General features: G+C 42.9%; 1 protein-coding gene across 1 annotated transcript; it reads right to left on the bottom strand.

The window, feature by feature from the left end:
* Nucleotides 1-10,767: 10,767 nt before the first annotated feature.
* On the bottom strand, nucleotides 10,768-12,012 carry GPR19 (G protein-coupled receptor 19; the record flags this gene model as incomplete). Its single annotated transcript, XM_080361054.1, has 1 exon — nucleotides 10,768-12,012. The coding sequence occupies one exon, from the start codon at nucleotides 12,010-12,012 to the stop codon at nucleotides 10,768-10,770; it is 1,245 nt and encodes a 414-aa protein (XP_080217180.1).
* Between the last annotated feature and the right edge of the window lie 12,824 nt (nucleotides 12,013-24,836).

Below are 24,836 nucleotides of genomic sequence, written 5' to 3'. Positions count from 1 at the left end.
TTTCAAAGGTTATATGTATATTTAAGTGTCTTTTATGAATCAGTTCTGTAGAAAACATGTAGAGGAGTTACAGTATGCATGATCAGAACAGCTCCACTCAACACTAGGTTGTGCGACAAATGCAGCTCTGATTGCACCACAAATACACCACTTGATCTCTTGCCTCCGCTCTTTCTTTATTTCCCTTTCTGTGATACCAAACAAGAAACTTCTCAGGAGTTAAGTTTTCTTTTATAAGGGAAATGAGGAGCTGGAATTTCTCATTGTGATGGGTAAGAGTTTTCATCTGTTCCTCATCCCAGTGCCTCCTGCCCTCTGGCTTAGCCAGCAGTTGGCATCACAGGATTGTGTTTGGCAAACCAGTTCTGAGGCACAAATAGTGGCATCCATGTTTTAACAGGTATTTTGTGCTTCATGCGAATGGGGCAGGAGGCATGTTGCAGCCTCCATCATCTTCAACTGTTCCTGTGTTTGTCCTGCAATCCAAAATTTAAGTGTGACACAGAGTTAAGAGATTCTAACTGGACTCTTCCAACATTCTCTAGATGCTGTAGTTCATCATGAAAAGCAGGATTCCTGGTAACAATCATTAGATGGATAAAGTTCTTTGGCTTCCATCATGTTGCAGACTGTGCTATGTTATAAATGTTCTGGGCTTAAAGGACTCTCAGAGATACATCTGTTTTGGAGTTTGAAGTGTAGTAGTTCCTCTTGAAAACTAACAGAAATGTTTGTAATTCATGCTCATTTGATACTCTGCTGTTAACAGTCTTCATCCACATTGAGGGGGCTCCCAGAAGTGATGCAACCAGCTAGGGGTCTCATCTAGTACCTTAAATAATGGAGGATGGTTTATCCTCTCTTTGTGTAAGCTGGGCGCAGCCTTCCACACGTTTCTCCTGCAGTGAGTGTGTGCAGCTGGTTCTCACAAGCACTGAAGAAAGGAAATAAGCCTGGAAATGCTTCATTTTCCCCACTTGCCATGGATATCTAATGGTCAGCTAGAACCACTTGCCCAGGTAAAAGTGGGTATCGTTTGGAAACTAGGCAGAATCTTCAAAAAATGCTGTCTATAGCATCTGGTGTTCGTAACAGTGCTAGGACTCTGTTACAATAAGGTGTAGTAAGGTAGAACTCAGTTGATCATAGACTCATTTTGGTTGGAAGAGACCCTTGAGATCCTCAAGTCCAACCATAATGATGCTGATGGAGTAAGCACTGTACAGCTGTACTAATGCTTTTGGAGAATTTAATGCAAGGGTTTACCAGATAGTGAAAAACTTGACAAGATGTAATAAATCTTATCTTTTTAATCCCAAATCTGTGCCTGGGGCATAGAATCCTGAAAAATAAAGTGGGTATATTTGAGAGGCTTCTCACTTAACTGAGAACATCTTGTGATTATATGTGTTAAAAACAACCAACCAAAAAAACTTAAATCATGGTCAGCTTCTGTAATCTGATAATAAGTGTTTGCCCAAGAACCTGCATTCTATTAAGTGCTTTTCAAAAGACTGTTCTACCAGAGATGTTTGGTTGTGGTTCTTTTTAATGTATTAGATACATTTCAAAAAGCTTTTCTCAACAGTTGAAACCAGGACTCACTTTGGGAGAGTCCCTGTGACTGACTTGTTTTTGCTTTTATCCACTTCTGTATTTTAAGGATGAAGATTAATCTACATCAATAATTAATCTAGTTCATCCTGGCATCCCATGAAGAAATGGAGAAGATTTGGCACCGCAGGTCTGTTTACTACTTTCCAAGAAATTATAGTATCTATAATTAGCTGTAAAATGACGGTTAATAAAAGGACCAAGTGTGGGCCAAATGTTTGAGACTAGCCTAAAAATGTAGATAAACCAAGAGGAAAAACTGAAATAAGGACCCTACTCCTTCTCACTGTACTTAAATTGTTACGGTATGAGTGACAGAGGACTGGGTGATGTAGAAATCTCTGCAGTAGGTCAGAAGTTGAGTGTCCTGCTGTTAGTGCCACTTAGCATTGATTTCTCTGTAAGTTATGACAATAACTGAATTTCTTGTATGAGTCTGTTGTGGATTTGTATGAGTAAACAGGTGCCTCTAATCTGCGGTAAAATTTGAGGTGTCTCATACTGTATAGCACATCAGTGGACTAAAATTCAACTGATGCTGTATTTATTGAATGTATAAATTTGTATATGTAGATATAGAAGTAGAATTTGTAGTGTCAGTTATAGCCATCACCTTAAGCAATTTCTGCAAAGGCTGTTCCTTCGCATTATTTATACTATTAATTGTATTTTCTTTATCTTATGCACTTCAAATTGTAACTAGAAAATGCTGTCATTGATCAGCTAATGCTTTTCAGCAACACTTCATTAAAAAAAAGATTTAAAACCTAAACAACTGACTTTCAGTTTTTTATTTTCCTCTGTAAAAAGCTCTTGGGAGGTGGAAATTTTGCTTCCATAGCTCGTGCAAGATTAGCCCTGCTTTTTTGTGTGTCTGCTTGAAACTCACTAGTGGTATATCAGTGCTACTAACACTAGCTGCTGCTTCAAGCAATTATTGCATTTGATCTCAGTCTATTAGGGTGGGTAATGGTGACATTCTTAACTATGCTGCAGCTGTGACAGGTATTCTGATGATTAAATGAATTTTTGAGCAAAAGACTACAAGTGGATAAAACGTGGTTTGATGAGATGGGGTGTTCAATGTGAATAGAAATAGCTCGCTATGAAAGGTGATTTTTTTTCCATACCTTCTTTTTCATTGCAACTTTCAAAACACATTTTGATCGAGTTAGATGGTGACAGCAACGCTGCATATTCCTATGGCAGAGCATACCAGCAGTGTTCTCCAGCCTCACTATCTCCTTATGTGGCATCCTCTGGTGTAAGAACAATTCTTTCCTACTCCCTGTGAAACATATAATAGATTCTGCTGTGTTGCTAGGTCAGTGTTTTCTGTTTTGAATTTCGGGGCGTTTTCTTTCATCTCCCCTCATCAGTACTTTGAAATCTCGCACTTTTCGGTCTGCGTTCCTTTTTCTCTACAGAAAAAGTGTCTTCTGTGATTCTCGTTTATTTCCTAAGTGGTCTGGGGCCTGTTTTCAAAATCCAGCAAGTGTTCCTTTTCCAGAGGACTGCATAAAAACAGGAGTTATCCAGTAGCTTCTCTCTGCCTCCACACACAGGCTGTACCACACCCAGCAGCTTGCACTGAACACCCCTTCTACATTTTAAGCTCTGGGTAACATCAGTGCGAATACCCCTTCTGCATCGCAAGCTCTTAATAGCTTTGTAGCTCAGGACCCACTTCTTGTTTCTCCGCACAGCCTAGCAGGGACACTGCTGATATCAGCTCACCCCACAGCGGTTTTTAGCTTGTTCAGGCGTTGTGTTGAGCTGTATGATCAGGAGGAAGCCAAGACAAGGCTGTTAGCAAAAGGCAATGGCAACGTTGCCTTGTTGTAGATGTTTGGCATGTGTTGAAGCAGTTTTGCTACTCAACAAGTTGCAAGCCTTCTTTCACTCCACACATCGAGATTTGGATTATTCTGTTACTGTTATTTCTGTAAAATTCCAGGTTGCCCGGCATTTTCACCGGTGACAGTATTTTCAAATAAAAGGGTAAGTTCAGCTTGGATTTACATACCTGAAACCTGAAGATAAGGGGGTAATTCATTTGTGAGAGAAAATTTTGACCCCAAAGCCTTTACCTCATGAACATAAACCAGAAGAGGTTTCATCAAAGTAAACAGAATAACAGTTTTCCATTTAAACCTAGAATCCTCTCTGGGATCTCAGGCAGACAAAGGCGAAGGAGGCATCGCCAAGATTTCTGATCAGCTAATTACTCTTGTGATGAGTATTTGTGTAAACCTTCACAAGGTGATATCTTGGTTACAGTGCAGGGATCTATCAATGAGAACAGAGAGCATTACCATTCTCTCTTCACCAAGCTGCATTTCTCATGACTTTATTCTTAGGGTTTCTCACCTTCTGAAATAAATGAGCAATTAGCTTTTTAATTACTAGTATTCCAATGGAACCAAAGTGGACTGCTGTGAGTGTTTGAGAAACAACCAATTAACTACTTCAGCTTTCTAGATTTATGTGATCTTGTGTCTTTTCGCAGTCGCCACTTAATATTGACAGCATTTCAGTCCAGTACCACTAAAGGGGTGGCATTATTAATGGAGTTGATATTGTCTACACATGCTGGCGGATAAAAAAGGCTGACTGACAGCTGGAGAACGAGGTTAAAGGTTGTCTGTTTTAATCCCCTGAACTTCTCTCTCATGGAATGAGCACAGTTGCAGTTGTGTGGATGTATTAACAAAAAAACAAAACGTAGGCAGAATGATGAATGGCCTCTTGTGATTGCTTGCATTCACCCTGCATTTTTTCTGAATCACGCTCTTTGGATGAAATAAGTCCTATAAACAAAACAAATGTGCCTGTTATTAACACAGCTTTCCCTTGAAGAGGAAACTCCAAATGCTTTGTTACCTTGATAAGAATTTCTTGCGACAGTTGACATGATCAACAAGCGGGAAGCGGACTTTGAAGACACAACTAGGGACCTGGCCACCAAGAGCACCGTTTGGCTGTCAGAAGCTGGCCAGTAGTAGTGTTGGGATACGTGGGTGGCAGCTTCTGTGTGGGGGCGATGAGTGGTGGTATGGAGGGGTAGTGGGAAGGCAGCATGTCTGTCATCTCACCCAGGACTGGAGCTCCCTGGTGGGACCTACAGAGGTGCTATAATAGGTTTGAGAGCAATTTCTGAAGAGCAAACTTGTGCTGCCCTCCCTTGAAATATTTTGAATCAGCTGTTTATTTGTCTATCTGACCGACTGCTTTCTGGCTTGTATTGAAGTAGTGGCTGCCTTCTGCTGGTGTGCTAAGATTCTGCAAGGTTTAGCTCTGAAAACTCAAGGCTTTCTGCCATAGACCTGGGCCAAGGGCCACATCCCCAACATCCCTCTTAAGTGGAAAAGATTACAACCTTAGGGCTCCATTCTAAGGACGATGCCCTGGATTAATAAGCAGGACCAATTCAACAGCATGGCAAGAGCTGTCTCAGAGTCTGCGGAAAGCCTGACAGCAGATCGGCTCCCAGCAGTGCTGTGAGTTAATGAGAAACTCGGAGCAACTCCTGCTGCATTTACAGGTAACTGGCAATTAATCTGAAATCTTGCTAACTCTGGATATCACTTAATGGTTTTCCTTCCAGTATTTGGATCAATACGGAGAGAGACTCTGCAAGGTAGGTGTAGCAGTGGAGATGGTAAATCTCCAGGGATGAAGAGAAGTGCTGTGGTGCCTTTGGAATTAAGATGGGTAATTACATCCATCCATTTGTGGCCTCTGCTGTTTAATTCTACATAGCCTCAAAAACATCAAAGTCCTTGATGAGTCCCTCCTCCACAAACCATGGAAACAAAAGTGTCTCTTGCTCTTATTTGTACGTGCAGTGAAAAAGCTAATGTCTGACCAGGCATGAGATGAGGACAAATTAAATTATTTGGTGATGTACTATATTTCCCCTTCCCCCCTCCTTTTCCCTTGCAAACATACGACCAAATGAAGAGCAGGTCTAAAATGGTTGTGATGCTGAACACCAAGGAATTACTGCTGTCTATGCCACTTCTTAATTTTATCCAGAGATCGGTTTCATGAGAAAACTGAAAGGAGACTTTGTGTGTGTTAGCAGTAATGTAGAATAAATCTGTGTTTTAGTTCAGACTGCTCAGCAGAAGGTGAAATTTATATAACAATCTTCCAGTAGGTGTGTTATGTTTTACTAGAAGCCAGTTCAAATAAAGCTTATGTAATTTATAATGGCCTATTCCACAACACTTGCTAGGTTGAAAAGAGCCAGCTAATAAAGACATATTAACTTACAGAATCACTTAGGGGGCTAATAAACCTTCCTTTGAGTGTATGGGTCTGGCTTCAATAAACTTCAAATCTGCTTTTTGTTCTTTTAAACAGGAAGGATCTGATATTGAGAAAGGCTGAGCACTGAGAATTTCAGCTAAAATCTATGGCGTGCATTCAACACCTTGGAAAACCAACTCCTAAATCAATGTCAATTAATTCTGAAGTCAAACTGGTTGAGCTGAGACTGGAAAAGCTCAGGGGATTCTTAACTGGGCGTATGGAAAGTCTTGAGTCCAATTATGGGTGATAGCCACCTTGCTAACACCTCTGGGAAGATAGCTGCCAAATAAGTTCAAGTGGTGTGTGTCTGCTTCTCACTACCTCCCACCTAGAACTTTTTGAAATATGTTTAACCAAAAATCTGACTCTCTGCTGAAGTAAAAAGGGGGGGGGGGGGGGGGGGCACACATAATTTGACAGTTTGTAATAATAATTCCCAAGCGCAAGCCACTTAATACCAAAAGTAAACAACAGTGATGGAATTTCCACTAACTTGTGTCCATTTAATGCAAAAAAAATGTTTTATGGTTGGCAGTGTGTCATGTTCTTACACAGAAAGACTGAGGGGTGGATGGGCTAGAAATCCTTTCTTCCAGAGCTGCTCCTTTGGAAATGGGGTTGAGATGGGTTCATGAACGGGGAGTTTCTGTTTCCTCAGTGCCAAACCTGCCCTAATAACTTCTACCAGCTTTGGCCCACATCTGCATGCTGGTTTTCTCCTTGCTTACACAGATGCTGACGGGCACGCACGCGTACCCATGGTCAGTATCCCAGGTACCTCACCAGCCTTCTTGAGGCCCAGGGGTGTCTGCCTCCAGAGCTGTATCAAACTCCAGGGGCAGTCGCTGGCTATTCCCGCATTAAGTTGTGTTTCTTCAAGGTGCCTTGATCTGAGTAGCGTTGCTTGGTTTAGTCCTAAAATTGCCTCACCCCTCATTTGTGTTATTGTTGTGTTAGATAGATCACTAAAACGATCTGTTGGCAATAAGGAGTTGTGAGGGAGTGCGGAGAGATTTGTTTACATCGATTAGGAAAATCCTGCAGTGTTTTCCATTTTTTGCATAGATAATCCATGGTCTTCTTCCTGAGTCTCTGGGACCTCTGAGGTCTTGGCAGACCAAGAGGTACCTGGTGGCCGATGCTATCAAACCCACCCATCACCCGTCCTAGAATGATGGAAGGAGTAGAAAAGATTTCTCTTTGCTCTGGTGCCAGGTCAGTACTTGTCTGTCTCCATCCATTTCATGACGGGTTTCTGAAGCCAACCCTGAGCATGGAGTAGCTTCCATTTCAACCGTCAAGCTGTAGAAGATGTTCCATCTTTGGCATTGCTGTAGCATGATGTTCTCTTCTGCTCTTAAAGTGGCAGCACTAAATTACAGTGGCTTAGTGTCATCTGAAGGGTTGGAGCTGCTGGGATGGCTTGGGCAGCCTTTCCTAGGGTACCTCTCCCAGAAGCACAGTGGTCACCAAGGCATGAACGTGGTCTTCAGCCACAGCCGATGAGGAAAAGGATAGACAGTACTGACATGACTTGGGAAAAAGAGAAGTGAAAGAGGTAGAAGTGAGTATGTACGTGCATACCTGACGTACAGGCACACCACTGCTCCTTTCGCTCTGTGGTGAAGTCTGGCTTTTCAGACTGAGGGATCTGTCAGCTAGCCAGCAATTGAAGCGATGGGTTTAGTTTGATTGCTCTGGACAATTTTTTCAACCATACCGAAAGTTGCATCATATGGAAGTAGAAATCGGGAAGGTTTATCAGTGTAACTGCATAAAGGGACAGCTGCAGGGGCAAATTCCTCTGACTTGAAACACAGCTTACATTAGCAAGAATGTGTTTTTACCAGTGCAGTTTTGGCTAGAATAAGCTATACCAGCAGAGTTACACTTACTCTGATACAACTGTGCCTGTGCTTTTACTGAGAAGAAAACGTGGTCTAAGAAAGCCAAGCTCTAGACTTCAGTCACAGTCTCAGGGCCAGTTAGGGCTGTGATTTCAGGGCAGAACCGCCAACTGTTTCAGCCCAGTGACGTTGTGTCCCTAGCTGTGTGTCATGGCAGTCCTGAACTTTTCCTGGCCAGCTTGTGTAATTTTACAGCTTCTATGAGGTGGGGAAATGCGGTTGAGTTCACAAGAGGGAAAGTTGCACAGAAGTCTGTGGTTTCTCACCCGCTGGTGTGTTCTTTGGGTTTTGTATGTGAAATGTCGTCTGGCAGACTGTGGGTCTCCAACGTGGTGTTAGTGCCTTAGGGGTGGACTACTTCCTCCCTTCCTTTTCAGCAATGGAGCAAGCCTCAAGGCATCAGCCCCAGCATGTAGTGCCTGCAGCAGTGTTTTCCTTTGGGATCTGTAGTAGTCTGAGACCTTCTCCTCATCTGCAGGCTGGAAGCTGGCTATGCACAGGCAACATCCACTGGAACATCTTTAGGGTCCAGCTGTACAAGGACTCACTACCTGTATATAGCCTCTCTGAATGCACCTGGACAGGACAGTGACTATTAGGGCCTCTGCTGTCCATGATACCCAGATAATGAGGCTGCCTCCTGCACTCCCATTCATGTAGACTTGAAGGAACAAGTGTCCTGAGTCCCTCTAGACTCAGACCTAGTGTGAGGTGGGTAACCATGACCCTACGGTTCTCTGCAACCTCAGGTCTCATTCTGTTCAGTCCCGCTTCTTTAGTAAAACTACTAACCAAAAGAACAACTGTTGCGTTTAATCTCACAACCCAACGTTAAAAATAGCATTGCAAAGTTGACCTGGCCTGCTTCCCCTAGGTGTTATTTTTTTGTGTCAGAGGTAATTGTCAAAAAAACCCTAAGCATATGGTCATGTTTCAGGCTGAAACAACCTGCTTGGAAAATGAACCACACAGAAAATATTGCTTTTGTCTTGTTTTCAAGACCCTCTCTCCCCTCAATTTATGGGAATTTTTGCTAATGGCCTTGATGAGAAATAGCAGATCCTCATTTAACGGGGATTTCTGAATTTGTGAAATACAGCACGGACGTGTTCCTGCAGTCAGTGAAGGTTCTTACAACCATACTTTGTGTGGTAGAGGATGAGGAAGGAAGTTTTCTATCATAAATGCAGGAATATTTCTCAACAAAGGAGTTTCCCCACCCACATTGCAGGCATGAGAGTCTCTTCAGAGGATGTCAGCTTGGAACTCCACCACACGTGTGCTTCTGCACCCTGCTGACAGGAAAGGGACATAATCACGTATGTTTAATACTCCCTGTAGTGCTTGTTACCCTTGTTTTGTTAACTTTTGTCACAGCAGCACTTCCAGGCCCCAGGCACAAACAGGAATTCAGCTGTGCCACTTTTGGTGTGAAAGCAGAAGAAAAAGATAATCCCTGAGGAGGCTGTGGCTGAGGATGTCTTCAAACTTACAGGGGGCAGCTTGAGATTTTGAAATAGGAGTATGTGGATGGATAGCTGAGACATGCACACTGCCTTCTGTCCACTGAGCTGGCTATTGCCTCGTTTAACCCCTGGGATCAAACACTTTTAGGATGACTTGAATGTGAGATGCCTGCTGGTAGTCTGGACTGGAGGATGCTTGGCCATGCCCTGGCTGCTACATTGGGATGCTCTAAGGAGAACCTGATCTGGAGCTGGTTCTATGCAAGAAATGACTGAGTCAAATGAGAATCTTCAGCACAGAAAATAAATAGCTGAGAGAATACATGACAGAGGTTTACCAACCCAAGACTGGCAGAGAAAGAGTGGTTGAGGACCAACTATTCACCATCTACTGACACGGTCAGGGCTAGCTGAAAAATAAATAGAGAACAGGAAGAAAGTGCTTGAGATGCTCAACTGAAAAGATGTCAAACCCTTGGTTCTCAGGCAAAACTCTCCTGAAATCCACTCGGATAAAGCCTGAGGAAGCAGGATAGGGCTGCTTGTCCCATCTCTGGGACTTTGTGACTAGGCCCATTCTGGACCTGCTCAGGATTTACTGAATGGCACCGCTTTTTGGCATCTGCTCTGTGAAAGGTGTTAGCTCTCAGCAGCATCTGCTGGAGGCTGGAAGGAGATGTCAGGAGGCCTCTCCATAGCTTTCCTGCTTCCTACACTCTGTCCTCAAGCACCCACTGATGGCTACAGTCAGCGATAAGATACTGGGATGGATGGACCTGTGGTCTGAACTCTGCAGGACTCTCATGTCGACGTTGATAAGAAGACGAAATGGAAATCTTCCTGTGCAAAGGGTGCAGCACCGGGGGTGGACCCTCCACAGCTCCAGCTCACATGAACACATTAATCCAGCAGAGTGAGGGGAATTCACCAACCAGACGGTAGTAAATAAATTGTTATCTGTGTTAGCTGGGGGCGTGCTGCTGTGCTTCTGGGCAATACTATGGGAATTGGGAAAATAAATCAATATTCCACACACAGACTCAGTCCAGTACATATAGATGAGTTTGATAAATGCAAAGAAAAAGAAAAAAAGGCTGTCTGTTTCAGGAAGTATAGATGGCTTTTGGTGGATATATGCATTTATACACTGTGGCCAAAATACGGGCAATTTAAAAAGTGGTGTATTTCCCTTCCCTTTTTCCCTACGTACAAAGAGTATAAGAGCTTTTCTGCTTTGTAAAACAGTTATGCTCCTGATTCAGGTAGAGTAGTTTCACAAAGCAGAATGTAACTGAAAGGAAACAGACCTGAGATATCAAAATCAAGGCATTTAATAAAATAAAACATCTCTTTTTCTTCCCTAAAAGTTGAGTTAAAAAGACATAAACATACAATGGTTCAAAACCGAGAGAAAGCTCTTTGTTCTGGGGATACATAATAATTTTTCAAAGCAATGAAGCCAACTAGACGAACGTATTTGGAGGGTTGGACTGAATAGGCCAGGCAAGCTTTTTTTCCTTGGCTTCTCTGTTAAAAGCATCATAGATGGAGTCTTTGGTGACAGTTTTCACTGGAGCTGGGATATCTGCAATCCCAATGTGATTTTTTTTGGCTATCCTGGAACTGGTGGTGATGGTGTACGCGTTGCTTCTGTAGCATTTCATGGCGGACATGCAACAAGTTTCTTTCATCCCTCTTCTGAAGTTTGCATTGTACACAGAGTAGAGGGTTGGCTTGGAGGCTGAAGAACTGAAGGAGATCCAGGTGATGGCCAGGAAAACTAAGGAGCTCTTTTTGTAGTCTGTTTCCTGCAGGTGCCACAGCTGTACCACATAAAAAGGGAGCCAGGACAGGAGAAATACCGAGTTTAACATTAAGAACATCTTGATGGTTTTCACCTTTGTTCTTGGGACAATATTCATTGTCCTCCTGACGGTCATGCCACCGGTACCTATTCTCCAAATGTACTTGATGACCTTCTGGTAGAAGAGGATAATGAGGATGGATGGGATGAGAAATACCACCAAGAGGTGGATGATACTGTAGATGGCTCCTTCCCAAGAGTCCGGAAGAAAAAAGTTGCAGTGGTCATTGCTGTTGGAGCTGTAGAAAAAGAAAGCCGGAGATGCAAAGAGGGCATGAAATAGCCAAGAGGCCAGGATCATTTTCTTGGCTTTCTCCCTGGACACTTTGAAGCTGAGGGGATAGACGATAGTGTAGAATCGATCCACACATATAGAGAGAAGCACGTATATCTGGACTCCAGGGCTGAGGTACTGTATGTACCTGACCAGCTTGCACATCACGTTCCCCAGTGTCCACCTGCCATAGGTAAACTGGAGCAGCACGAAAGGTGCGCTTGCAATACTGAGGAGAAGGTCTGCACAAGCCATGGAGACAACAAAATAGTTAGTGGTGGATTGTGTCCTCCTGCTCCTGTGGATCACTAAGCACACAAGGGAGTTTCCAAAGACAGAAACGAGCCACAACGCTCCCAAAACTATGCTGGCTGCTGCTAGTTCACCTGGCTTCAGTTTGTACTGCAAGGCAGTGTGGTTCCTGCTTGAGCTGGGTCCTATGGGTGACTCCGTCATCTCATGGCCAGCAGGAGGGTTGGAGGCATTGGAGTAGCTCTTGTTCTGCAGCAGGAGCAATAAGGTAGGGAGAACAAAAGGACCGCTGCTGTTATCCATGCTGTGGGCAAACATGGCCACCTCTCTTACTCAGGCTGCATACAAACAGGAGACAAAAGGGTGTATTTAACAGGTACGTGTGAAAAACCTGCCTTAACCAATGCAAGAGATGTTAAGTAGTATATCTTGATTTCAGAGAAACAGTCAGAAATATACGATTAAACTGTCTAGTACCACAGAGGCCATTAAATTTCATGCAAATTTTAATTAATGGTGTGGATACTTTGGATCGAACTGTAGCTGCTCCTTTGTGGCAGGTACAGTATACACAATGGGATGTGATAGATACAACCTTCTGTTTTAAGGAGGACTGAGACATGAATCCATATATTGCTAGACACACTTTCCAATCTTGAATTTATCCAGATTATTAGGTTGATCCTAGTCTATCACAGGGATAAAATTGAAAAATTCTTAATATACATGGCTATGCACATACAAACACCTTGCCAGGAGCTGATGCTCCAAAGAGTGTCCTTTCAATCATGGTGTTTACATGCAAAGGCTCTTACTCATTACAAATAGAAAATCTGTTTCTGTGAGTATATTGTGTGAGTGCTTAACTCCAGAGTCTGGATATTGTGCAAGACAAATCAGGATTCAATTAATGACCAGAAGATCAAAAAGTTCATCCCAGAAGTCAAATGGACAAGTTCAAAAAGCCATCACCATTCTCCTCAGCTTTCCAAGTGATCCAAATTCCCAGCTTTACTTTCTGAGTTTTTTGTCAGTGTTTTGCTGATCCTTTTATTTTTCTCTGCCTACTCTAAGACTGTATCTGTCACCAATTACTTTCTCCTTCTCTGCCTACTCAGAGAAGAGCCTGAAAGCGCAAAGCCACTGGATGAATGTGGAATTTTGCTCCTTTTGCATGTCACCTTCAATAATGGAATGCAATAAATAACCAGATGTGGAAGAGGAAAAGATGTATTAATTGCCTGATGCGGTTAGAGAAGATTTTTTTTCCCTCTAGATTTTAGACCCCGTATTCATTAGCTTTGCTTAATATAACATTGTGTGTTTCACATAAACAGGCTCGATGTACAATCAGCTGTGCAGCACAGGCATAAATTTAGCATGCTTGGAAACACAGCGTGTCTTTGGCAGCAGTGCGGTGCAGCTGCAGGGACGCAACCAGCCCATGTAGCCCCAGCCAGGCTGCACCTCTCCTCCCCACCTCTCACCCTGCCCGACTGCTGACCCTGCATCATCGGAAAATGGGTCAATGCGTGAGTCACCGACGCTAGTCTCAAAGCAACTGGCTTTATTTAGCAGCTTTCACATGCAGGTGGTGTCTCGAAGCTGGAAACACGACTCAGGCTTAAGTTGCACTTGTAGCTGAAGCAGTTTGAGGTTGGTAATAACTGGGTTTGTTTCACCGAGGCTGGTGTGTCTCCAGTGGTGGTGGTTTCCTCAGTGTGAGTAAAACAGAAGTGGCACCTAACACAGGTGCAAGTAATACTATATTTTGTCATTCTTTCTTCCTTAGGAAAAAAATCCATAGTCATTCATCCCACTGCCCACAAGGTCCAGGTGGAAATATAAGTGCAATAATAAGGACTTTTACTACCCTAAGCATAGGACTGCTGTGGTTGAACAGCAATGACTTATTTTCTTAACAAGTAAATGCTGTCTGATTAACCAATGTGCTCTGAGATTTCTACATTCCCAGTCATAGATAGTTTTTTCTTCTAATGAGCCAGAAGCTGATTTTCTTTTACATTAAAGGATCTCTATTCAACCCTAATTCATGCCTTGACTTAGCAATAAGAACCTTAGTATCTATGGCCCAGCATATCTTTTACTTCTCTGGGCAAGTATGTTTTTTATAATGGAGGCTTAAACTTCTGCATTATGACTAATGCTCCTAATTGCAACATGAGTGTGAAAAGCTCAATATACACACCACTCCATATGGGTCTAGGATGCAAATAACTAGAGATTCTGTATCTTGCTACATCATGTATCTCCAATTCCCACATCCCTGTTTGCTGCATTGTTTACTGAAATATGGTTTAAGTGGTAGTGAACTGTTCAGCTTGCAATTATCAGATCCATGAGAAAACAGTGATGAGCTCTTTAGTCTCCCTCTGCCTTGCAGGTCAATAAGTAGAAACACAAGAACTAAAAATTACAAATAGCAAATATGTTTATTTTTTAAAAAATGGTTTTGTTTGGTTTTCCCTGTAAATCCATGTAAGACTGAGCTGAGTAAAAGCCTACTTTCTAGTAATTGTGAGTCTGCATGGAGATGGAGCCGTACCAAAATTCTCACTTTTTCTTTTGAACATTTTAGAGCAGAAATAATTTTAAAACTGGTATAAGGGCTTCCTGTATTTCTGTTTAAAACCCTAGATTCTGTGCATTTGCTTGGGCAGAAAAAGGGCATGTGAAATGACCCATAAAACATCAAAGAGGGATTTCCTGGTGCCACCGTTCCTATTTTGTTCCTATTTTGTAATTTGCAGTTTGAAGGCCCAGACACTCCGTTTTCAGGGTTATCCCTTTGGATTGATAGCAAAGGAAACATATTCTTTCTAACTCTCCAAAGCAGATTTTTTGTTAGAGATTAAGTCTTTGAGCCAGAAGAACTTCATCAAATCACTGCCTCATCTACTTTGCTGTTGCATAAAACCCATATGACATAGTTACTATGTGTTTGTGTGCTTACTGTCCTGTCTAGAAATGTAGTGTCCATTGCAATTTGGAAGAGTAAAACCTCGTAAGAGTCTCAAAGGAATGCAATAAATGGCTTTTTAAGTGTTTAATCAAAAGAATAAACATTTTGTTTCCTATTTTCCAGGATTAAAAAGGTAGCTAAAGAAACAGATCATTACACTTTACTTAACCTAGCACTAGCAGAGGGGCTTTTTTATTCAACATATTTACCTCTCTGCTTCATAACTGCAAAGCACCAGGCAAGCTTTGGCCAAGCAAATTATTTCCAAAGCCTGAAGCTGGTCATTTACTCCATACACTCCCTCTCTGAAGAATATCTCAGGATTTGCTGCCAGACTGGAAGAGGAATAGTTCATCTAACTGAGTTTGATCAACATTAAAAGTGGGAGTAAATTGAATCAGAATGTGGGAGGGGTGTAAGATGGGTGTAAGATGTTAGAAGGTGACATTTTCCCTGCTTAAATTCAAATTAACTACCCCGTGCACGCATTCTCTCAATTCAATAATCCTTTTATAGAAGACCACAGAATCTTTTAGTCTCTATCTGTTTCTTGCTATGCAGAGATGACTGTGTGCTTATTGAGGCCATTTAGTACTTCTAGTGGAGCAATGCAGATACACATGCTTTTGTAAGCACACAGATTCCCTGCTTGTTCTTTTCTCTGGTCTAGTGCTCATAAAAATGCTCAGCTATTCGCCCTTTTCCTCTTATGAAGGATTTTCTATTCTCCAGGCAGCTCTTCTGAGCAAAGCCTGAAAATCTCTTGAGGTGAAGAGTGTTCTTCCTCACTCTCTGCATTCCAGTGCATGGGGATAGAAAACATCTGCCCCTCTTTTATGAGGAGAATAAAATGCTTTGAATGCAATAAAACTTTTGAGATCAATACCTATGTCTCATTGGCTGCTGCCTGCTCTCTGGCTCTACCCAGCTGGTGGAGATTCTTCTTCTGCAGCATGGGCAGCTAAAGACGACATGACCAGAAGAGTGGATAGGCTGTTTCATGGATGAAGCTTTCAGTGCCAGTGTGGTCACAGCTCAACTTATGGCAAAAGCTTCTGAACTGAACTGATAACATAAGTTGATATATATATCATCGCATCTTAAATCAGCATCTGAGATCCTAGCCTGTATTGCAGGGTGAGGTCATGGGAGTGGGAAATATGGATGGAATCAAATATAGGAATGAAATGTTCTTAATTTCTAGCACATCTAAAATATGTATGTTATACTTAGCTAATGCAGGAGCATGAATCTAAACAAGATTTTTCTACTGCATGCTTGAGAAAAGTAAGGGCATCTAGACAGCCTCTTTGCCATCAACCTTCATTGACTCTTCATGTTCTTTCCTGAGTATTTTAACAAGGTGTTAAAGCTGAGAAGAAGGATATAACACTGCAACACTTGCTGAAATTTGGGTCAATTTATATTTCCTGTGCTGGCTGCCTGGGAATAATCTTTTTTCAGCTTTATCCTTTTGACTGAGCTTAATAAGCGGTCAGGAATGCAGTAACTAACTAGACCAAGAATAGGGTCCACCTATTGGTTCTGAGTCTACCAGCTCATATGTGGAGGAACTACTCTGAAGGCATTCCTGTAGCACTAGGTTTGAGGCCTGGCCCAGGGCAAATCAATGGGGCATGATTTTGATGAACATGCAGGGTTCAAAACCATACATAAGTCAAAAGCTATGCCATACTTTCTGAGTCTCCTTAAGAGATAGTGCCATCTCTTGAAGCAAATTGTGGTGTTGAAGGGTCTGCGAGCAACATATTTTTCCTGCACCTGAAATCAATGGTTGTTTCTCATGTATTTACCATGGATTAAGACTGACATGCAGGCACTCACTGTAAGTCTGTTAACCTGAGGTTTGTTGCTAAGACCTTGTAATTTATTTGTGCGGCTAACCCCTATAAGTGCATTTTTTCTCTGTTGTTGATGGGAAGGAGCCCTTACGGTAACTGCAGATTCCACTTACACCCAACAACATGCTCTGGGTCCAGGGACAGACAGTGGTAAAGTATGAACCACATTTGTGCTCGCCACTACCTAGACAGTCCCTCTCACCTCATCAGCATCTGCAGAGCGAGGGAAGAGGTGTAACTCTCTTCAGCCAGAGCTATGCTGAAGCACATGTGGAGTTTGCAGCCCTCAGATCTGTAGAGAGGATGACCTTTCTGAACAGACAGGCAGGGTTACCTACAGTGGGAAATTAATTCTCCAGTGGGGTAGGGTCATATGTAAGGCCCAGGAAGGCCACAGCCTTCCTTCCACAGACCCAGACTGTGCTGAATGAATTTTTGGGTTTGCCATGACCGTTTGACAGGCTGATTCTTCCATCTGTCTCCTCTACTCTTGCCTAGGGCCTGGTCTGGCCCCGGAGACACAAACATCATGGTGCTCTGCCTACTACCTCATGAGCATAACAAGTTCAACACACTGTTTATGAACAGATACACAGTGATTATGAGTCTCCTGTTATAGATGCAGCTCTTCTTCTCCAAAGGAAAGACCCACAGAGTTTTAAGGTCTCAGAGATTTATTCTATCCTCCTACCACTGTGACAAGTAGGCAAAACTCTAGATTAGTACTGATCTAAGAATGATAACAGAACCCAGAGCTTTCCTCAGAGTGACTGTGGGGGCATGAAATAGTGGGAGCAGGGAGAAGAGGCACTGACCTCATTTCCTACTCTGAGTCAAAATAGGTTCTACCTGCTGGAGGTGTCCGAAAAGAGTGTGGAGAAGCGTGAAATGTACCTTTGCAGGCTGCCTGCCTTCCTTAATGGTGATTGAGTCTATACTTGGACATGGCAAGTCTGGACCATTTCCTGAGTCAGAGGTAAAAAAACAGATGCTCTCTCCCACACACTTACATTAATTTTTGGCAACACCAGGCCCTGCCCACAACACAGCACACTCTTCTGCTTGACGTGATGCACGCAGTGGTTACCAGGGCTGGTTTGTCATTGTGGGTGTTGACAGATAGTCTGTGGTAAATCTCACACTTGGCTGATTTCTCTGCCCATCTCTTGGAAACTCTCACTCTCTCTCCACTGAGTGTCCTCTCCCCGGCAGGGAAAACATGCCAGCAGCTTCAGTGAGGGCTCCAGCAGCTTTGCTCACCCTCTCATTAGCAGTGAACACTAGTTCTCCTCCTAGGAGAACCTTAGGGCTTGGGTTTTTTTTTTGTTGTTGTTGCTTCTATATGAAAAGGTGATATTGAAAGGAATTCTTTATATTAAATCTTGTAAAAGCTGCTTTCTCAACACACAAGAAGTTAATATGATAACAGGATTTGTGCACTGGCACAAACATCTGTGCTGTGATGTAAGAGTTCCTGTCAAACAGCTCTTGACCCTTTTCAGCAATGTGGACCTAGAACATTTCATAGTCTCCCTATAATGACTTCATTGGAGAAGCCAGGAAGGCTGAAGACCATGCCAAGTCCATAGTTAGGTTGGAAATACCTGATGCAGAGATGGTTGTTGGAAGGGATGTCTCAGCTGAGCTATGTTCAGGGAGGACAAAAGCAGGCTAGAAGAAGCCACTGAGGCAAGATGCTGGTCTACTGATAACCCCTGAACTGGAGATGTCTTCTTGGGCAGGGTGCCAGCTGCAAGAGCTCTGTTGGCTGTCTGTAAGAGAGAAAGTCTAGGGAATGATGCAAGCTGCTGGAATGGAGAAATCCCAAACACAAAGCGCTGCATCATGTTATGGTGCTGGAAGAACGGTGTTTGTGGTGAGGAGGGGGAGAAGAATCTACCTGGGGGTATTAGGGGATTATTCTACAATGTCTGATTGAAATTGCTCTCTAAACTGTTAAACACCTGAGGGAGGATGGCTGGTGGAGCTGCCAAAGATAATGCAGATGGAGATAATATGGTGTGACCCAGATGGGGGAATCGCACTGCACAGTTTTGTAAACAGAGTCTTCACAGGAGAACTGCAAGGGACTAAGAGTCTGCAAGCTCTTACTTTAAGCTAAGGAGCAGAGCTTTCCAAACGTGTCGAAGGTATGGAAATTCCTCCCCTTACTGACTCATCTGAGACCAGGATGTTTAAAATAAACGCACAGATCAAGCTTCCAAAAATCCATATTTAGACACCCAAATAAAGATTAGTTTTTAAGGATGCCCCTGGGTTGCCATCCAGTTTTTCTGCAAATCAAATGAGTTGTTTAAATGATTAATAGTGCCTTTAACAACCAGTCTTCAAGAACCACATTTGAAAATCTTTGCCAGAAAGAACTGGCTATGGACCCTGCCTCATACACACAAATGGCCTTTTGAAAGCAGAATGCAGTGTTACTTCTCCATTACTCTGTGGAGCCGACATACTGTTTGACATGCTGGATGCCAGCTGGACAAATGAAAAATACTGCTATGCATTCTTAGAGAGTATGTGCCTGAATTAGCAAAAGCAGAATAGCTGTCTTGCCTCTGCTGGCTACAGATAAGCAAAGATTACTATGCTTGTGGTGTTTCCCTAAGTAGCTGCATCCAGGCATCAACGCAGAAAAAGGGAGACAATGCTTTCAGAAAGGATGATTTCAAATTAATGACTGAAAAATACAAAAGCAGATGTTTTAGTGCAATAACATGAGGAAGAAAGAAGCTGTTTGAATTTACCTATAGTGAAAAAAAAAAACCAAAGACCAAACCAAAACAGATGGGCAAATGGGTCTGCTCCATCTCAGTAAATGTAATTTTCTGCTTTTATCAAACTGATCATGTCGGGTGATTGTATTAAGACATATAAGTGGCATAATTGAAAAATAATTAATATAGATATTCAGAATGTAGATTTGTGCAGAAAATATAGATTCTTATTCTGTAGTAATGCTACACACCTCTCTGCTTTCAGCAAGTTCATCTTAAAATTCAAGCCCCACAGAGCATTTGCTCCTGAGGAATGTGCCCTCCTTGCTAAACCCCAAGGATTTTAAAAGCATGTAAAGAAATACACAGAAGACAAATTACTGGAAAAGATCACCTTGCTTGTCTCTGCAAAGAGAATGATCCCTTTAGCCACAGCACGGTTCAGCACAGCACTTAGCCATCCACATACCTGCTCCAAAGCTTAATCCCAGAGGCGCTGGTTTCATCCTTTCTCTGTTTGTAATCCCAAGTGAAGGCACCCCTGGGAAGGTGTCAGTCATACTGGAATCCATGGAGTATATTCACATCTGTAGCTGCCTCTGCCCGGATATTTGCAAATCTGGTTGAAGAGGAGTGATCATTCTACCCCCTTCTTTGACAGAGGAAAAAAAAAATGACGTTTCGCAGGGCTGGCTGCTGCCATCAGTTTCTTTCTGTGTCATGTGGGATGCAGATCATGTGGCTGTCCCCTCCTCAGGACCCCGCCGCCTCGGGCCTTCCTTTCTCCCGCATTCTTTCACCTCCCCTCACGCTGCGGGATGTCCCTCCCCGCCCCGTCGGGGCTGGGCGGTGCGGGGCCCGTCAGCACCACGGACAGCGGCGCGGCCCCCGCCCGCCCCTAGAGCTCCGACGGGACGGGCACCGGGCTGCCCCCGCAAAACCGCGGCGGGCCTCCCCCCGGCCCGGCCCTTCGCAAGGCCCAGGGGACAGGGGAGGGCAGCCCCGAGGGGCAGGGCTGCCCCTCGGTTTGCCGCGGGATTTGGCTGCCGGCGCTGACGCCCCGGTTGCTATGGCGAGGCGCGGCTGCTAGAGCGGATGCTTTCCTTCCACTATGGTCACCATGGGTCCCTGCCGACTGAAAGAGACGGAAGGAATGAATAAGGAGAAGGAGGTGGGGAGAATATTTAATTAGCTTCCTCTGGGAATCTGTGTTGTTTTTTTTTTTTTAATTCCCATGAAAATACTGAAACTCATTAAGAAAAAAAAGATAAATCAGACTCTCTGTCCCCCTCGTTTAGCATTGGGCACATTTATTATTATTATTATTAATAATAATAATTTTTATTGTTGTTGTTATATGGGGAATGGCACTGACACCATTGCTTATGCTCTCTGTCACACACACTTTATCAAACAGGGCCAAGTAATGACAGCCTTCCCCAAATTTCAGCAAGAGGTCTCTCACAAACGTTTGTCCTGCAGAAGTACAATGGCTCCCTAAAATATATTACGCTGTAAGCTTAAAGATGGAATGTATCAATTTAGTCCTGACAAACTTTCTACTTGTGAGCTAACCAACGAAATGGTTTGGTGCGTGGATTTCTCCTATCTCAGGATTTCTCATTAGGTACAAGGGCAAGGTGAAACAACAAAGGCTGACTCAAAGGCTGGATATTTTCCTTTGTTTTCCTCAGTTTTTCAGGGGAGAAACCCAAGTATATATTTATATTTTTTTAAATTAAATGTCTTTAGGGTAGTGGAGGAAAAGTGCAGTTGCTTATTGAAAGTTATTTTCAAGGAAGAATACTGAAATAAACAGGGTTTCTTTTAGAGTAATTACTGCAGTGTGGTTTAATTTCTTATATGTTACATTTTTAAGCTGCACTGCATGCAGTGGAGCAGGTAGCCCAAGAAACAAGTAAGAAATATGGAACAGCTTCTATACAAAGAATGATTCAAATAGACTAGGATTGTTTTACTTGGTTAGAAATGGGTAAGGTGTGGGCAGATTTGGTAGAGTGAATGACACAATGTGAATAGGGACTGTCTGTCCATCTTCCAATAGAAAAACTTGGAAGGGGGCATCAGATGAAGGAACCTGGCTCAGAATATGCAGAAGGATTTGTTTCCTTGCAGTGTGGGTGTAGCTCTATGGAGCTTCTTGCCAAAGGATACTGTGGGTGCTGAATTTCACGTGAGTTTGAAGGAAGATTGGAAAAAAATGTTTGGAATAGTGCTTAATAGATCTAAACTGTCCTAAACCAATAAGCCACATTGCTTTCAGAAAATCCTCTGAATTCAGGACATTTGGAGGTTGGGAGAAGTCTTGGTGAAGGTATTGTACTGGGATTCAGGAAAAGATATGCTTTTTAACCAAGGCAATAATTTTATAAAGTTTAAGGCGGGAATGCGGCTTTCCAAATATATCTACAATATATCCCTGCCCAGTTAGAGAGTGCCAATAGTAATGGCAGCTTGACCATGCACCAGCTTAATTTCCAGATGTTTCACTCTGTGTTTCAAACTTCGCTGATTTTTCCCAGCAAATTTCTTGGTTTTTACTGTTTTCCTCCTTGTAACTGTCAGTGTCAGAGGAAGATAAACTTTCACCTTCTTTATTAGTTTCACTGACAGTGAAGGACAGTGAAGGAAGGTTACCTGACACCTGTGTTGATGGAGAATTGCACAGGGACTTGGAAACTCCTGGGCTGACTCACACAATTGTTCTTCTAGTTTAATGATGCAGCTTTGGCAGTGCTAAAGGCACAATGTTTTGGAAGAAGGCCTAAAAACCTGACAGTTGTTTTGGGAATTCTCTTTCTTGCCACACAGACATAAGGATCAAGGCTTGAAATATGTAGTGATATTAGTTTCTCATGAGCTTAGCTCACATTATCAACCCTCGTGGCTGCTGAATTAATCAAGCCTTTATAAAATCCAGGTACCTCATTTTGATATTGATAAACTGGAAGTGGAGTGAGGATATACACCTCATTCAGCATATCCAGAGAACCTGAAACATCAATTGTTCTTATTAGGAGATTTGCTTCTCTGACAGGACTCATGCATTTTCTCAAGTTTGTCCTGAATGGCCTGTATGTTATCCCAAATCCAACGTACATTGTTGCTGGAGCCACAGCTGCTGTTGATTATTTTGAAAGTGTTTTTGCAGGGCAAAGTAATTTTCACTCAGTATTGATCTGTTTTGAATTGTGCATTTATGTGATCAAATCTGGAAGTAAGTCTCAGATTTGTTTTTGGAGACCTGTCACATTCACTAGTATTGAAGAATCTTTTATTCCTGTCCGTGGATCCAGTGACAAACCTTGACAGAGATGTTAGGTCCCCCAAATGACACCTGACTGGGGACAGAAAGGCACTCTGTGCACTTGGTGCTAGAAAGTTTTGTCGGGGGCAGGGAAGGAGAGGGGCAGAAAAATGGGGAGATGAGAGGTAACAGGTGTAAATCAAAACATGTGGCACGTTCTGCCTTCTGTGTATTGGGACCATTATACCTGAGGTGGCTTACATGGTGTGTATGGAGCCTGTGTTTGTAGGGTCAGTCAGTGGGAAAGCAATTGTGCTTTATGCATGGGCCCAAGCTCTGATCCATCTCCAGCCTTTACCTTTACTTTTACCTTTACCTTTACCTTTACCTTTACCTTTACCTTTACCTTTACCTTTACCTTTACCTTTAGTTCAGCAGATCCAAGCTCTGAAGCCCTGCGCAGAAGGGTCACTAGTCCTAGTGGGCTGAAGACAGCACTGGGGTTGCATATGAAATTGCCAGTCTTAAATTCCTGCCTTGGCTGATGCCACAGATGTGAAGTTTGGCATATGTTATTTAAGCTCTCTGGGCCAGATTCTGCTCAGGAACACTGGAGGAAATTAATGGTGACTCTACTGAAGCCACGTGGCAAAGCCCAACCTTTTACCACTTAAACACATCTTCACTGGCTGTGCTAGGGCTGAACTGGCCTCAGGGATTTGAGAACCCAGTCCAGTGCATGAACAACTCCATGTTCTCTAGGAATGCTGCATTTCAGCCTGGTTTTGCCTGAGGGATGAACAGGTGACTTGGGATCCCTCAGGGCTTTTAGGTCTGGTGTGAATTGTGCCCCTAAAGGGTTGCCCATCAAAGGTTGGGCTTTGTTTGTTTGTTTGTTTTGTCTGTTGTTTTCACCTATTTAGATCCCAACAGTGACTCAGAGAGTAGTGAGAAATGTCCTATAGCTGAGCTAAAGCCATAGCTTTGCTTAGCTGTGCTCAGGCCCCCCGTAAGGCCCCTGAGCACAGACCTGTGAAGAAAAAGTAAAATTCTGGGATAACAAGGTCTGGGGACATCTTATCTCTGCATGGTGCAGGAAATACTAAGTTGCCTGGAGGAAACATGACTCATTCTCGTTTGTGTTCAGAAAAGTGTGGGAATGCCTAGGTTTCTGTTTAATCAAAGCTGAAGAACTAGTTCTCTTTGTCTCCTACCCAAGCATTGCATGCAAAGCAGCATTCACTGAGCCCTGAAGTTAATATACTGCATTATGCATCCTAATAGCTGACATTTCATGTGACCTACACACACAGAGTGCAGCTGGAATGAGTCAGATTTCTGTGTCTGTGGTTGCCACACCTCCTGCATTCATAAATTAATGCGAGTATTTGAAACAGGGGGAGGACTGATGCTGAAGCAGCAGCATGATCTGTACCTGCTCTAAAGAGGAATTCATTTCCGTGGTGACACTGATCCTGTGCCTCTTACTCAGAGATAGTTTCCAATCACTTGATGATGTCAAAGTCAGATCAGAAAGATCAGGACAGAAAGGATTTCTGGCAACACCAGCCAGGAATCCTTAAACAAGGAGCAGTGCTCTAAAAGATGTTATGGCAAGCACAGGAAGCATGTGTGAGGTGAAAACAGAGTCAACAATTTATTATTTTAAGTTGATACACACTCCTGAATTTGAACTTTTTTTTTAATTATTTTTTATTTTTATTTTTTTATTTTCCCCTCAAGACTGAATAGATCTTTTTTTGGACTCTTTGGGTACCTACCTTCTACTTAACAAAGTCAAAAAAAGGGATTTTATTTTCCTGCTGCAGAGCAATATTTTTTTTTTCAGACTTGTGAAAAAGAGGTGACAGAAACGGTCCTTTGTGGACCAAGTGAGTCAGAGAACCACAGATTAGTTTGGAGGCCTTGTATAGACCAGAACTGGTGACATGAACTTACCTGAAAGCAAACCAACCCCCCCTGAACTCCGAATTTATGAATTGCTTTGATCTGCCTAACTTCAGGTAAGAAGACTAGATCACTGCAGGCTTCCATAGTTCTCCTTAGAAGAACTATTTCCATTATAGGTTTAACATTCTTATCAATAAGCAAGATTGGTTTCCCATGTTGCTACCCTGGCTTCATAGCAGGATCACTCTGCTGGGCTGCAGAAATGTGAACTGGCTATACATCAACAGTGTAAAATGTAATATACTTCCTGAGAGCAAGACTAATTTTTACAGGGATACGAGGAATGAGGAGGAGCTGATCTGTAGCTGCTGTGTTACATGTCC

The sequence above is a fragment of the Nesoenas mayeri genome (genome assembly GCF_963082525.1).
Source record: "Nesoenas mayeri genome assembly, chromosome: 1".
Taxonomy (NCBI): Eukaryota; Metazoa; Chordata; class Aves; order Columbiformes; family Columbidae; genus Nesoenas; species Nesoenas mayeri.
The sequence above is the reverse complement of the archived record's forward strand: the minus strand, read 5'-3'. Positions and strand labels throughout refer to the sequence as shown.